At 47.5% G+C, this 13,102-nt stretch overlaps 1 protein-coding gene across 1 annotated transcript in view; it reads left to right on the top strand.

The window, feature by feature from the left end:
- Positions 1-838: 838 nt before the first annotated feature.
- The window catches only part of ARHGEF17 (Rho guanine nucleotide exchange factor 17), a 229,556-nt gene continuing 217,292 nt past the window's right edge, over positions 839-13,102 (top strand). Inside the window, exon 1 of the mRNA XM_089508484.1 lies at positions 839-4,405. Within this exon, the coding sequence (XP_089364610.1) occupies positions 839-4,405 (3,567 nt within the window). The remainder of the gene's footprint in view (positions 4,406-13,102) is intronic.

The following is a 13,102-nucleotide window of genomic DNA, read 5'->3' on the forward strand; positions in this document are numbered from 1 at the left end:
TGATTGATTGATTGATTTTGGGTGTCTAGGTTTGGGGCCGAACAAACAAACCAAGATCTCGGGATCCAAGGCCACTCTTTGGAAACTGCCAGGAACAGATTTTTTGGAAGGAGGGGAAATCTTGCATTGCTATTATTTTTGCATTTGTCATTGTTTTTGCCTTTGTTATTATTTTTGCAAACCGACTCGGATTGGGAATTTTTTTTGGAGGGGGGTCTTTTGAAACCCTTTCTTTGGGTCCCTCTTTGGAGCCTTTTCTTCCCTTCTCAACCCCTCTTCCTCCCTTCCCTCTCTGCCTGCGACACCCACAACCCCCCTCTTTTCCCCTGGCTTGACCTGAACTTAAGGGGGAAGAACTTGGGGCTCAGCTCTCTTGCAAAGTCTCTTTCTGACCCCCTGTTTTACACGGGGTCCCTAGGGAGAGAATAAAGGGGGGGGGGAAGGTGTTAGAGAGAAAGGGTCCCCCCTTTTGGGGGGGAGGAGGAAGGGAAGGGGGTCATTTCTACAGACCTTTAGGGACCCCTTCCAAGACCCTGGGGCCTTTTCATCCTTTCTCCAAGCCCCCTTCCTCCTTCTCCTTGCCCCCTGCAACTTGTGGGTCAGCTCTCTTGCCAAAGCCCCAGGGATCCCCGAGTGGAAGACAGGGGTGGCTAGAAGAGAGTTAGATAGAAGGAAGGGGGCTTAAACAAGGGGGTTTGAGAGGGACAGAGAAGGGCTGGATAGAAGGGGCTCCGATGGAGAGAGGGGGGTAGATAGAAGGGGGTCAGAGAGGGAGGGGAGTCAGAGGGAGGCTTAGAGGGGGTCTGTTTGGGGGCCCTTGGGGAGGGGGCTTCCCATCATGGCCGAGAGGGGCGACCCTGAGGGGCTGCTGGGGCCCAGGGGGGTCCTGGACGGTGCCCTGCTGCTGCTCCCGGGCTGCCAGCCCCCTGCTCCTGCTCCTGCTCCTGCTCCTGCTCCTCCTCCTCGGCTGAGCCGGGCCGCTTCCTTGGGGCGCCACTTTGTTGCCGAGGCCGCTTCCTCTTCTCCTCCGACGGCTGGCTCCCTGAGGCGGCCCTCGCCTTCGGTGCGTCTGCTCTCGCGGCGCTTCGGGGGCCCTTCCCTGGAGGAGGAGGAGGCGGCGGCGGCGGCGGAGGAGGAGAAGCCGGGGCTGAGGAGGGGGCTGAGGAGGAGGGGGGCCGGGGGGCAGGGGCCCCATGAAGGGCCCCTCGAGGGCGGGGAAGAAGGGCAGCAGCCCCCAGGGGCCTCTCCCTCGCAGGCGGCCCCTTCTTCTGCCTCCTCCTCCTCCTCCCTGGAGTGGCCCAGCGTCCCTCAGATGAGGAAGCTTTTTGGGGAGAGCCTGCCCGGGGGGGCTGGGGGCCCCAAGGCCTCCCCTGGACCCCCTCCGCCGCCCCCTCGGAGCTGCATCCCTTTCCCGGGCCTCCGGCGAGGGCCTCCGGCAGGGGGCGCCCCGGCAGCAGCAGCAGCAGCATCAGGGCCCAGGGAGAAGCAGCCCCCTCGGGAGGCCTGGCATTCCTGGCATAGCAGCCCCCCTCCTCAGCCGGGGCCCAGCCCTGCCTCCTCCTCCTCCTCTCTCGCTGCCAGGCCTCAGGAGAGCGCCAGCCCTGAGGGAGAAGCCCTAGGACCCAGGGCCAAGGGCTTCCTGGACCCGAACCTTGACCCCTTGAGGGGCAACTCTGGGCAGACATCCTTGGGGAGGTTGCCAGGGAGTGAGGAGGAAGAGGAAGGAGAAGACAAGGAAGGCTCCTTGCCAGCCCCTCAGAAGCCACAGAGGAAGAAGGAGGAGGCCCTGCAAGGAGGCACCTCCACAGGGATGGAGTGGCACCTCAAGGCCCAGCAGGACTTGTGCCAGTATGTTTCCCCGCTTGAGGAGAGGACTAGGAGGACTCCTCCTGCATCTCTGTCCTATGAGGACAACACAGCGGGCCACAAAGTTTTCTCACATTGCCTGTCAGAAAGTGGCAGCGGCGACACTATGCACCTCACCACAGGCCCCCTGCCTCCAGCGTCCCCGCTCCCCCATGTTTCCCGGGTCTCCAAAGTGAGCATCCCGCCCTTGGCGCCGAGCCCCTCCGGTTCCCGAAGCAGCAGCCGGTACTCGAGCACCGAGACCCTGAAAGAGGAGGACCACTTCGGAGGCTCCTGGGGCAGCAACCAAGTTCGGAGCCACTCGGGAAGCCTTGGGGTTTTCCGCTCCCCCAGCTTCAACCAAAGTGAGAGCCTTGCCAGGTTCCAGCCACCGCAGGTCCGGGCCCGTCCCAAGCTGCCGTTGGGGATGGCAAGAACCAAACCGGAGCTGCCTTCCTTCGAGAACCTTCACCACTGCGGCCTTGAGGCGGCAGAGGCCTCCAAGCACAGGAAATCCATGTCCAACCCTGACATTGCCACAGAGACGTTGGCCCTCCTCAACTTCCTGAAGTCGGATCTCTCAGAGCTGAAGGCCAGGAAGAAAGGTGGCCGGGCCAACGAACCGGAGGAGTTGGTTTCAGGAACCAGCCACAGGTATGAGAGATATCACCAGACCGTCGCTGGGCACCAGCTGGTGGGGAGATCCCAAAGCGAAGCTCAGCCACCCAACCGCTGGGCCCTGAGTGGCCGTCCCACCTTGAAAGACCTCACAGCCACACTGAGGCGGGCCAAATCTTTTACCTGTTCTGATAAGCCCATACCTCGCCGGTTCCTCCTCCCGAATGCCATGAAGCAAAGCTCTTCAGAGCTGCACCTGAGCGCAGCTGCCAATGACCATGACGACGGGCTTTCTGACGGTGAAGTTGGCCAAGACAAGGAGGGAGACAGCCTGCCCGTCATCATCCAAGACCAATACATCCAAGAAGCGAGGCAGGTCTTTGAGAAGATAAGTAAGATTGGCTCCCAGCACGATTACAACTTTACTTCAGACAAAAAGGACAGCGGTGACATGAAACGGGGAGGAGAGGACCCAGAAATGCAGAAGGAGGACATCTCAGAAGATAGCGATGGCCAGGTCTTGAAGAAAGTAATCTCTGAAGGCAACCTTTCCCCTGGAAAGTCCTTAGAAGAACTCTCAGGTCCTGAATCCAGTATGACCGATGAGGGGATTGTAACTGAAGTGGAGACGGGCCCTCCCTACAGCTATCTCAACCCGTCAGTTGTGGCCTGGAAATCAGCAAACCAAAAAAGAGAAAGTAAAACCAACCAGCTAGAGATGAACGAGATGCTGCTCCAAAGCCATGGAACCAAACCAAATAATGAGAAGGATGAAACCCTTCCCAATAACAAAATGGGACCTCAGGGGTTGCTAGAGGCGCCACTAACTCCCAGTGCCCTTCGACGCCGGAGGAAGTTTCCGTCGGTGGGAAACAATGGCTCCGAGTACAGTAATGGAAGCAACGGGGAAGCCAATGGTGAAACCTACCGATCCTTGAGTGACCCCATGCCCCACAGAAGGTGCTCCATCACTGAGGACTCAAAGAACTTCTCAGTCGATAGTAACCTTCTAGGGTCACTGAATTCAAAGCCTGGCATCCCAGAATCCTCAGCGGTGGCCCTGTCCGAATGTGCAGGAAGTGCCGCCAGTGACTTGTCTGTCTGCAGCGATGGCATCAAGGACTACAACACCGTGATCCAGAACATTGTCAGCCAGCCTGGTGCCATGGATAAAGTGATCGATGAGAAAGGGAACGGGAAGACCATCAAGAAGAAATCCTTCAGTGATCCCAGTCGCCGTGGAGATCTTGCCAACACGGGGTTCGACTGTCCTGGGGAACCCATCAGTGAGATGGACCAGAGCATCCCTCCGTCCAGCAGCGAACCCATCCTCTCTGAACAAAGGGAGAAGCTGCGGGGACCGGAAGTAGGCCAGCTGTGCTCCCTGTCTGAGCATGTTTTGCCTCTGCCACCAGAAGGTGACATGGTTGACGGGACTAAAAATTACAACTTTGATCCCAAACTGGCGGATGTTCTATCTCCCCGGATAGTCCGCCGAAGCTCTAAAAAGCGCACCAATAGGGTGAATGGCCAGGAAAACAGGAACGAAGAGCCCCCCGCAACCACCAGCGTTCCAGCTTCTCTGAGTAGAGCGAGGCCAACTTCCAAACATGTCCGCCATACCAGTGAGCCCGCCACCTTCATCCCCATTGGAGATGCCTGCAGCCTGCCGACTTCCTTGAATCAGACTGTCCATGCTGGCCCACCAGGGCTCTCCCGCCTTCCCTTGAAGCCCTACCCAGTTCTTCAGGCTCCATCCTTGGAGGATGTCACCAAGCACTATATGTTGGCCCTTAACTCAGGGGAGACATCCTCCTCTGGCACTGTGGATACACCCAGATCTTCACCTGCCACGCCAACCACTTCAGAGCCCAAGCTGCCCAGATGTCCTAAGCATCATGAAGATCCAGTGACTGGCCTCATCAGGAGCAAACCACAAGTGGTGAGTGCCTTGGTGTTTTATGTTCATATGCTTTAATGAAGTACTGTATATCCTCATGTATAAGTCTAGAAATTTTAGTCAAAAAATTAACCGCAAAAAATCTGGATCAATTTATGCATGGCTCAATATAAGTACTGTACTTTAAAAAAAGGGAACCATCCCCTGGTAAAAGGCAATCTGTCCTGGAAGAACTGACCACGCTCTATTCTTTCATCCATCCTGCCTTTATTGTCTGCTGGAATTTTAGAGGTTCTTTAGCATTGTTTTTTTTTTTTTTTTTTTTGCTTCATCCTTTAGGTCCTTTGCTACATTCTCCTAAGTTTTTTCTTTGACTCATCCATGTGTCATATCAAAATCCATAGTTTTGGCCCCCAAACCTACTCTTGACTTATACATGAGGTCATCATATAGTCAAATATATATGGTAACTCGGAAGTCTTGCTTTTGTTTCGATGTGCATTTATGGTGTGATGTTTGTCGTCAGGGTTCCCACCTTTGAGAACAGGGTTGTGTACTCTGGACTTCACTGATGTGGATTTCCAAAGTTCTCACCCATCTCTTGTGATACTGAACTTTGGTTTAACTCAAGTGTAGCATGAGCACATGTGTGTGAGGATATGCTGTGGAAATGGTTGACCACATAACATTTCAAGGATGAGTCAGAGCTTGAAAACCTACTTTTATCTGGACTAGTGTGCCTTACCCAGCATGGCCTCTGGCCCTGCTAGGTGCAGGATTCTGGGTGTTATGCTGTCTCAGAAGTAACTTTTCTAAGCTCTGGGATGAACCCCTTGCAAACGTTATATGGAGACAGCCCATTGAAGAAGAGGGCTCATGAGAGCAAACTATTAGATGAGAGTGTGATGTTGCTGCTAAGATTTAGATGTTGTCTCTCTCTCAGTCTGACCTGGGAAGCTAAGCAAGGTCAGCCCTGGTTAGTACTTTAATGGGAGACCAACCAATATCAGGTGCTGTAGGGTATATTTTAGAGAAAGGAACATAGGGTTTTGTTAGGCAAAGAAGACTCAGAGGTGGGTTTGCTACTTCCTTCGTCTAAAATACAGGTTAAAGTGTACAGCGCTATATAAATAAAGCATAATAATAATAATAATAATAATAATAATAATAATAATAATGTGCCTGTTGGGGGATCTCCCATGCAGTTGCTAACCAGGGCTATGCTTCCAAGATCAGACAGGTTCTGGTGCCTTTAGGGTAGTGAGGTGGCTACGACCACATAGTAGTCACCAGCAAAGTGTAGAGATTTCGAAGAAAAATCTGTTCACAACAGTGATTCTCTGTTGGCCAGAATAATTTCAATTTTCTGCTATGCCTGCTCAGTGGATAATGGTTCTTTTTTCTCTTTTGGGGAATGAGGTTTTTTTAAAAATGTTGCTGGGATGAGCTTTTTATCTTGCTAGAGTGGGCTTTCGTAGTAAGTAAACATTGGATAATGTGTCTGGCGTCTTCTTGAGACACTGTCTCTTCCTTTGGTGTTTAGAAGTAAAGTAGTTTCCGGATGGTAGCCAGAGTACATTATATATCTCATGTAACAGGTGTGCAATGAAAAAGTCGAGATACTGTAGGTGAAATCCAGGTTTTAGAGAAGATAAAATAATGCACCAATCCTCCCTTTCCCAACCTAGCGCCTTCCAGATGTGTTGCATTGTAGCCCAATACATTTGGAGGGCACCAGGTTTTGGGGAAGAATTAATTGTCAGGTAATGTTGGTTTTCTCAATGTATCTTTGGAAGAAAAAATATATGCTCTTTTGCTTTTTATCAACAGTGCCTAATGACCAGGACTGGGTGCAAAAGTGAGACAATTTACAGCATGCTTCAGACAGTGATCCCTGGGATATTTATTCATATTGCAAAAAACAATGGTGTTACGAAAGTGTATGTGAAAGTATTGGAGGTTTTGCAGGCATAACTCGACAAAGTTTTAAAATGTGTGTGTATGTGTGTGTATCCCACTTTTCATGTAGGATAGTATGTTAGGTACCCTGAGATTATACTTTCACTGTGGTAGAATGGATTGGGAACGTTCACTCTGGTATCAAGACTCAGGCTGCATCTGCACTGCAGAATTAATGCAGTTTGACATCACTTTTAACTGCCATGGCTCAATGCTATGGAATTCTGGGGTTTGTAGTTTTGTGAGATACTTAGCCTTCTCTGTCAGTGTACAACAAGCTTCAAATCCCAAGATTTCATAGGATGGAGCCATGGCAGTTACAGCAGTGTCAAACTGCATTCTTTCTGCAGGGCAGGTGCAGCCTGAGTTTAGATAACTGGCAGTAGAGTGATGGTCAAAGAGAGGCAGGAACTTGGATTGGAGTATTTCCAGCAGAAGGAGCAGGGATGGTTCTGGATTTTGTATGTGGAAGATTTTGGTTTGGTCTGGTCTGGTGAGTCCCAAACGAGAGGCTCAGAACTGTAATCTGCCCTTTCCTTTTTCCTCCTCCCTCTCCATCACATCTTCCTTGTGTGCCTTGTCTTTCATTTTTTATTTGTAAGCATGACATAAGCGCACTGTCAGGATTGCTGTATTTGTACTGTTGGCCGTCCGTACCCACAGATTCAACCATGCACAGCTTGAAAATACTTGAAAATATATAAAATCCAAAAAACAAAATTTGATTTTGCCATTTTATATAAAGTGTCCCATTTTACTATGGCATTGTATTTAATGAGACATGAGCATCTACAGATTTTGGTATCCATGGGGGGTTCTGAAACCAAATCTGAGCGGATACCTAGGGCCCACTGTATCCAACTTGGAAGACTTTGATACAAAGGGCAGGGTATAAATACTACCATAAAAGAAAGAGAATAAATAAGTAGGGTGATATGGTTTCCCCTCTCTGCCCCATTTTATCTCAACCGGTAGAGAAACTTGCGACCTAGGACTCCGTGATGACAGGTAGACAATGCTACTAAGCTGTGCTAGGACTTACTGGGATGAAGCCTTGTTGGCTTAGTGAAGATATGGGAGAAGGACCTTCTTGGTGGCTGCTCCATCCCTAGGGAAACTTGCTTGGCCCCCTCTCTGCTCTCCTCAGGGAACAGATTTTTGGAGAGGAGCAGAAATCAGATGCAGGAGGCCACAACTGTATATTATAGGCAATATATCCTGTATCCTCTAAACTGCCCTGATGCCCTTGGAAGTGATAGAGAACACGGGCCCCTGGCCAGTATTCTAACTGTCTATAGAACTGGGGCAGAGGAACACCATCTTGTCTTTTGCCTCAGGCAGCAAAAAATCTTCGACCTACCATTCTATTCTGTACAGTGGACCCTTGGTATCCACTGGGATTTGGTTGTGGATAACAAAATCTATGGATGCTTAAATCCTGTTAAATACGATGGCATTGCAAAATGGTGCCCCTTATATAAAATAGCAGGATCAGGGTTTGCTTTTTGGAATTTATGTATGTTTTAAATATTTTTATGCTGTGGATGCTTGAATCCGTGGATAAAGAATCCTGGATACGAAGGGCTGTCTGTAGTTTGTCACTCTGGACACCAAGGAAAGGAGTTCTATGGCTTCTGCCACATTTCAGAAATAAAGCACCACTTGAGCCGCCATGACTCTGTGCTATGGCATTCTGGGATTTGTAGCTTCAGGAGATATTGAGTCTTCCTTGCCAGGAAGCTCTGGTGCCCCATTGTTGTTGTTGTATGTCATTTCTGACTTATGGCAACCCTAAGGCAACCCTATCATGGGGTTTTTTGGGCAGAGAAAACTTCAGAGGAAGTTTGCCATTGCCTTCCTCTGAGGCTGAGAGAGGGTGACTTGGCCCAGTGGGTTTTGTGGCTGATCTGGCACTGAGCCATGGCAGTTAAAGTGGTGTCAAACTGCTTTATTTCTGCAGTATGACATCAGTCTAGACCTAACTTTCTCTTTGAAAAATTTGCTTTGTTGATATAATAGGTTTATCTACCTAGGAAAAGAATTCAGGCTTGCTGTTTCCTCACCTGCAGTCAGATATGCTACAATCCTGAAGCAAGTTTGTAAATGTGTGCTAAGCAGACCATAGTACTTCCTCCTGAATATGCAAAGTGCGTAGTATTTGGCCTGAGTCCGTTGTGTGTGAATGCTTCCAAAGGTTCCCGAATCTGCTGTGTACGGTCTCCACAAAGTGTTAATTTTTTGGCTGCCTGGAGTTGATTTCATGCCGAGAACATTGGATGAAAAAAGTTTGCTATTCCTCTGTAGGGGGCTGAGATTGCCTTCGTTCTGAGCTTTGTGGAGTTTTGTGTATATATATATTTTGCTGCTATTTCTGATGTTCTGCCCGTTATCTCTCTGTAATGCAAAAGTGTGCAGCGTTGTTATTTTCTTTTCAACCCTTTTAATATCTTGACATTCCTGCATATGGGTATATTTTCCATGGGAAGGAATGCGTGCTTTGTAGGCTCGTGTTTGGCTTTGTGCAATGTCATTCTTTTTTTCTTTTAAAAAAACAACCTCCGGATACTTTAATTTTAGCCAGCCTTGCGATAATGAAGAGGAATTTGAAAATAATAAGCCGAGGTTTCAAATAATTTCACACGTCTCAAATGTGAGGATTCCAAGTACAAATGTTAGGAATAACAAAAGTGGGAAGAAGCACACAGAAACAATTGTGTGGTTGTTTGATTGTGATGGTGAGGTTTTCCAGTGAGCACCAGTCTCCAAGGCTTCTTTGCCAATGAAATTCCTTAGAAATGGTACGCACTGTCACATATTATTATTATTATTGTTAATAACAAGGGACTCAAGGCATGGAAATGGTACTACATAACCCATCTGGCAAAGATCTCTTTCATTCTCACTCTTTCTCTCCTTCTGTCCTCCAGAGAGCAGTACCTGTTGAATACTTTCCTTGGTTTTCCATTTGTTGCAGAGTTGGCTGGTTTAAACCAAGTTGGTTTAAACCATGGTTTAAATCCATTTGGTTTAAAGTTTAAACCAGGGTTTAAACTAAATTACTTTAAAAACACTAATCCTGTTCCCCCCCCCCCCCCAAAAAAAAATTGATTACTCATATATATCAGAGCCGGCGTAGCATTGTGCTTTGAATGTTGGTCTAGGATCCTGGGAGTTTATCACATGGGAGGAATTTCTCTTAATTTTGAATGAAAAGAAAGTGGGGCCAGAACTCATTCACATGAATTCGCTAGTTTCGAACTGACTTCCCATTGCCTGAAAATAGCCTCCCGTTGCCCAAAATTGCATGTGGTAGTCTATCATGCAATAACGTGAAACCCCATGATTGCGTTCAGACTGACTTCCCATTGCCCGAAATTGTGTGTGGTAGTCTATCACACAATAACGCTAAACCCCATGATTGCGTTTGGATTGCCATTGCGTTATACTTCCAATTTCCCTTGTCTGATAAACTCCCTGGAGACTAGGGTCTGATTCCCTGCTCAGCCATGAAACCCTCTGGGTGCCCTTGGGCAAGTCACACTCTCTCAGCCTCAGGAGAAAGTGATGGCAAACCTCCTCTGAACAAATCTTGCCAAGAAAATCCAATGACAGATTAGTCTTAAGGTCACTATAAATCGGAAATGACTTGAAAGCACACAACAACAACAACAAATTCATACACACACACTCGCACAAACTTTGGCTATTATTATTTTCCAACCCTCTTACAGGAACAACAACTAACTGAATTTAAACATTTTAACTTTAACAATTCATTGACAGTTGTTCATCTTTAGACCAGTATCCAGTGTCAATTGCCTATTTTAGTCACTTTATTTTATAGTGAAAGAAATGCCATTCAGAAACAAATCCCACCATGAACCAAAATTACTTGGTTTAAAAGAGCACTTTTAAAAGAAACATTATTATTTAACATCTGAACTGCTACTTAATTTTCTAATTTAGTCCTATTTTGTTGTAGCGCTGCACTCTTCCAACTCTGTGATTCTGTGATTCCTACATATAGCCTACCAAATTGTCAGATGTCTCTATTCCTAGACTTTGGATGATGGAATAAAGGGCCTACCTATCAAATTTGTAGATGACACCAAATTGGGATGGCCAGCCAATACCCCAGAGGACAGGATCAAAATTCAAGATGACCTGAAGAAATTAGAAAGCTGGGCCAAAACTAACAAAATGAATTTCAACAGGGAGAAATACAGGATGCTACACTTGGGCAGTAAAAATGAAATGCACAGATATGGAATGGGGGACACCTGCTTTGACAACAGTACATGTGAAAGGCATCTAGGAGTCCTAGTAGACCACGAGTTGAACATTAGTTAATAGTGTGCTGTGGCAGCTAAAAAGGCAAATGAGATTTTAGGCTGCATCAATTAAAGTATAGTGTCTAGATCAAGAGAAGTAATAGTGCCACTCTATTCTGCTCTGGTCACGTCCCACCTGGAATATTGTGTCCAGTTCTGGGCATCACAATTCAAAAAGGAAGTTGAGAAACTGGAGCGTGTCCAAAGGAGGGTGACTAAAATGGTGAAAGGTTTGGAAACCATGTCCTATGAGGAATGATTTAGGGAGCTGGGGATGTTTAGCCTGGAGAAGAGAAAGTTAGGAGGTGATATGATAGCCCTGTTTAAATATTTGAAGGGGTGTCACATTGAGGAGGGAGCAAGCTTTGTTTTCTGCTGCTCCAGAGACTTGGGGCAAAATATGCAAATTACAGGAAAAGATATTCTATCTAAACATTAGGAACTGTTTCCCAAACGTAAGAGCTGTTTGATGGTAGAGGATGCTGCCTCAGAGGGTGGTGAAGTCTCCTTCTCTGGCAGTTTTTACATAGAGACTATATGCCCATCTGTCAGGAGGTATTTGACTGTGAGTTCCTGCATGGAAGAATGGGTTTGGACTGGACGATACTTTCCAACACCATGGCCTAGTACAGACTGCTGTTTTTACTCCGGAGGGACTGTGCAGCCCCCAAACCGTGCGCCGTCACTCCGGAGTAAAAACAACCCGGAAAAAACAGGTCTTTTTGCGCTGCCATAGTTATGTCGTGAGCACGCCAATGGCACACTTGTGATGTAACTGACACGGTGTGACATGCGGACGCTATGCATTTGTTACCTCATAATGGCACTGCCCATGTACGTGGGATGCCGCCATTATTGTGCCACCGGCATGTATTAGGGTTAGGGACCATGCAATTGCTGCGCGGTCCCTAACCCTAAAATCGGCTCCAGCACAGTGCTTTTGCGTGGTCTGTACCGCGTCTATGATTCTATGATACTACATTTCATATGATTTCCTTCCTGGTGTTGTCCTTCTTCTTTGTTGGGGTTTGACACCCATATATAGAAATCAGAAATATTATGACCTGGATGATCCTGGTTTTGATTGTGTCTTCCTGCATGGCAGAATGAGGTTGGACTGCATGACCCTTGGGGTCTCTTCCCATTCTATGGTGTGTCCCCCCCCCCCCTTCCCCTTTACTAGTCTTGCTTGCCTTCCTTTAAGCAGCCGTTTGGCGGACAGAAACACAGCAGACCCAATCTCTGCCAATGTGGAGATAAATGATAGGAAAAGTTTTGGCTGACTGAAACGGAATAGGCCCAATCTCTGCCAATGTCAAGATAAATGATAGGAAAAGTTTTGCGTGAGATCAGTGTCCGTATTCCATACTGCTGTGAAAAATGCAGGAAGAGAGCCAGTGTTGTTGTTTTTTAAGTTGGCAAGTGAATCCCCCTTAGACATTTCAGTTTTTGCTTTAAAGTCAGGGAACCAATTTTAACAAAGAACTTTCTTTTTACAAGGAAAATTCAAAAAGCGAGAGACGAAGGTCTACAGACCATTTGGATGGTCTGACAGACGAAAAGGTCTCCTTGGAAAGGGCACAGTTTGGGAAAGTTTCTTTCACCAGATGGCTCCTTTCCATCCCTAGAAGGGAAGTGAGGCAGGAGGTTGCAAAGTTTCGGTTATGTATCTCTTTGATTTCAGTTGCACCCACCTCCATGTTTAATGGGAAGAGGTTGAGACTTTGCGTTCTGCTGCAGGGCAAATGGCACACGGTGGAGGCGGTTTTTCCAGTTGGCACTGAAGAGAGGGCAAGGAAGATCTTCGCTGGGGGTCTGTGGAAGATTATTCTCTTTGCATCCCTCCAGGGGTTATTATTATCTTTTAAAGTATATAGGCATTTAATTCAGCACAGCTTGGCCGCCTGCTCATTGGGACGTGAAGTTTGCCGGCTGTCTCTGAGTGGTGCTGTTGTGGTTTTTATTTTAATAAAGAAAAGAATGGCACGCCGATGGTGGTGGTGACGTGGAGGGCATGCTGATAGATTTGTGTGCCGACCTGAGATGAAGAGAAAGTGGTTAGCTTTGGGGCACAGAGGTGCTTTCGGTTGCTTTTCATGACTCATGGAAGAACTATCTGTGTCTTGCAGGGAAAGAGGAGCATTTGTGTCTCTCTGTTCATGTCTTTCAAGTTGCTTCTTGATTTATAGTACTCCCATTAATTTCTTAATTTTTTGTTTAGACAAGGAATCCTCAGAGGTGGTTTTGTCCGTTCCTTCCTCTGAAATAAAGTTGGCCTTCCACATTTGCAGCTTTGACTCTTGCATGTTTGATTATTTGCAGTTTTGATTAATATGTTCTCTCTAGGAATCTCTAGGTCCCCCAGAGCAATTCTGACAGAGGTTGACCATAGAGTTGTGCTGGAGAACTTAGAAGTTTCTAGAGAAAACACTTCTCTAGGCATTTGTAA

This window comes from Sceloporus occidentalis, unplaced genomic scaffold, assembly GCF_023333645.1.
Source record: "Sceloporus occidentalis isolate IW3139 unplaced genomic scaffold, rSceOcc1.0.p SCAF_2, whole genome shotgun sequence".
Taxonomy (NCBI): domain Eukaryota; kingdom Metazoa; phylum Chordata; class Lepidosauria; order Squamata; family Phrynosomatidae; genus Sceloporus; species Sceloporus occidentalis.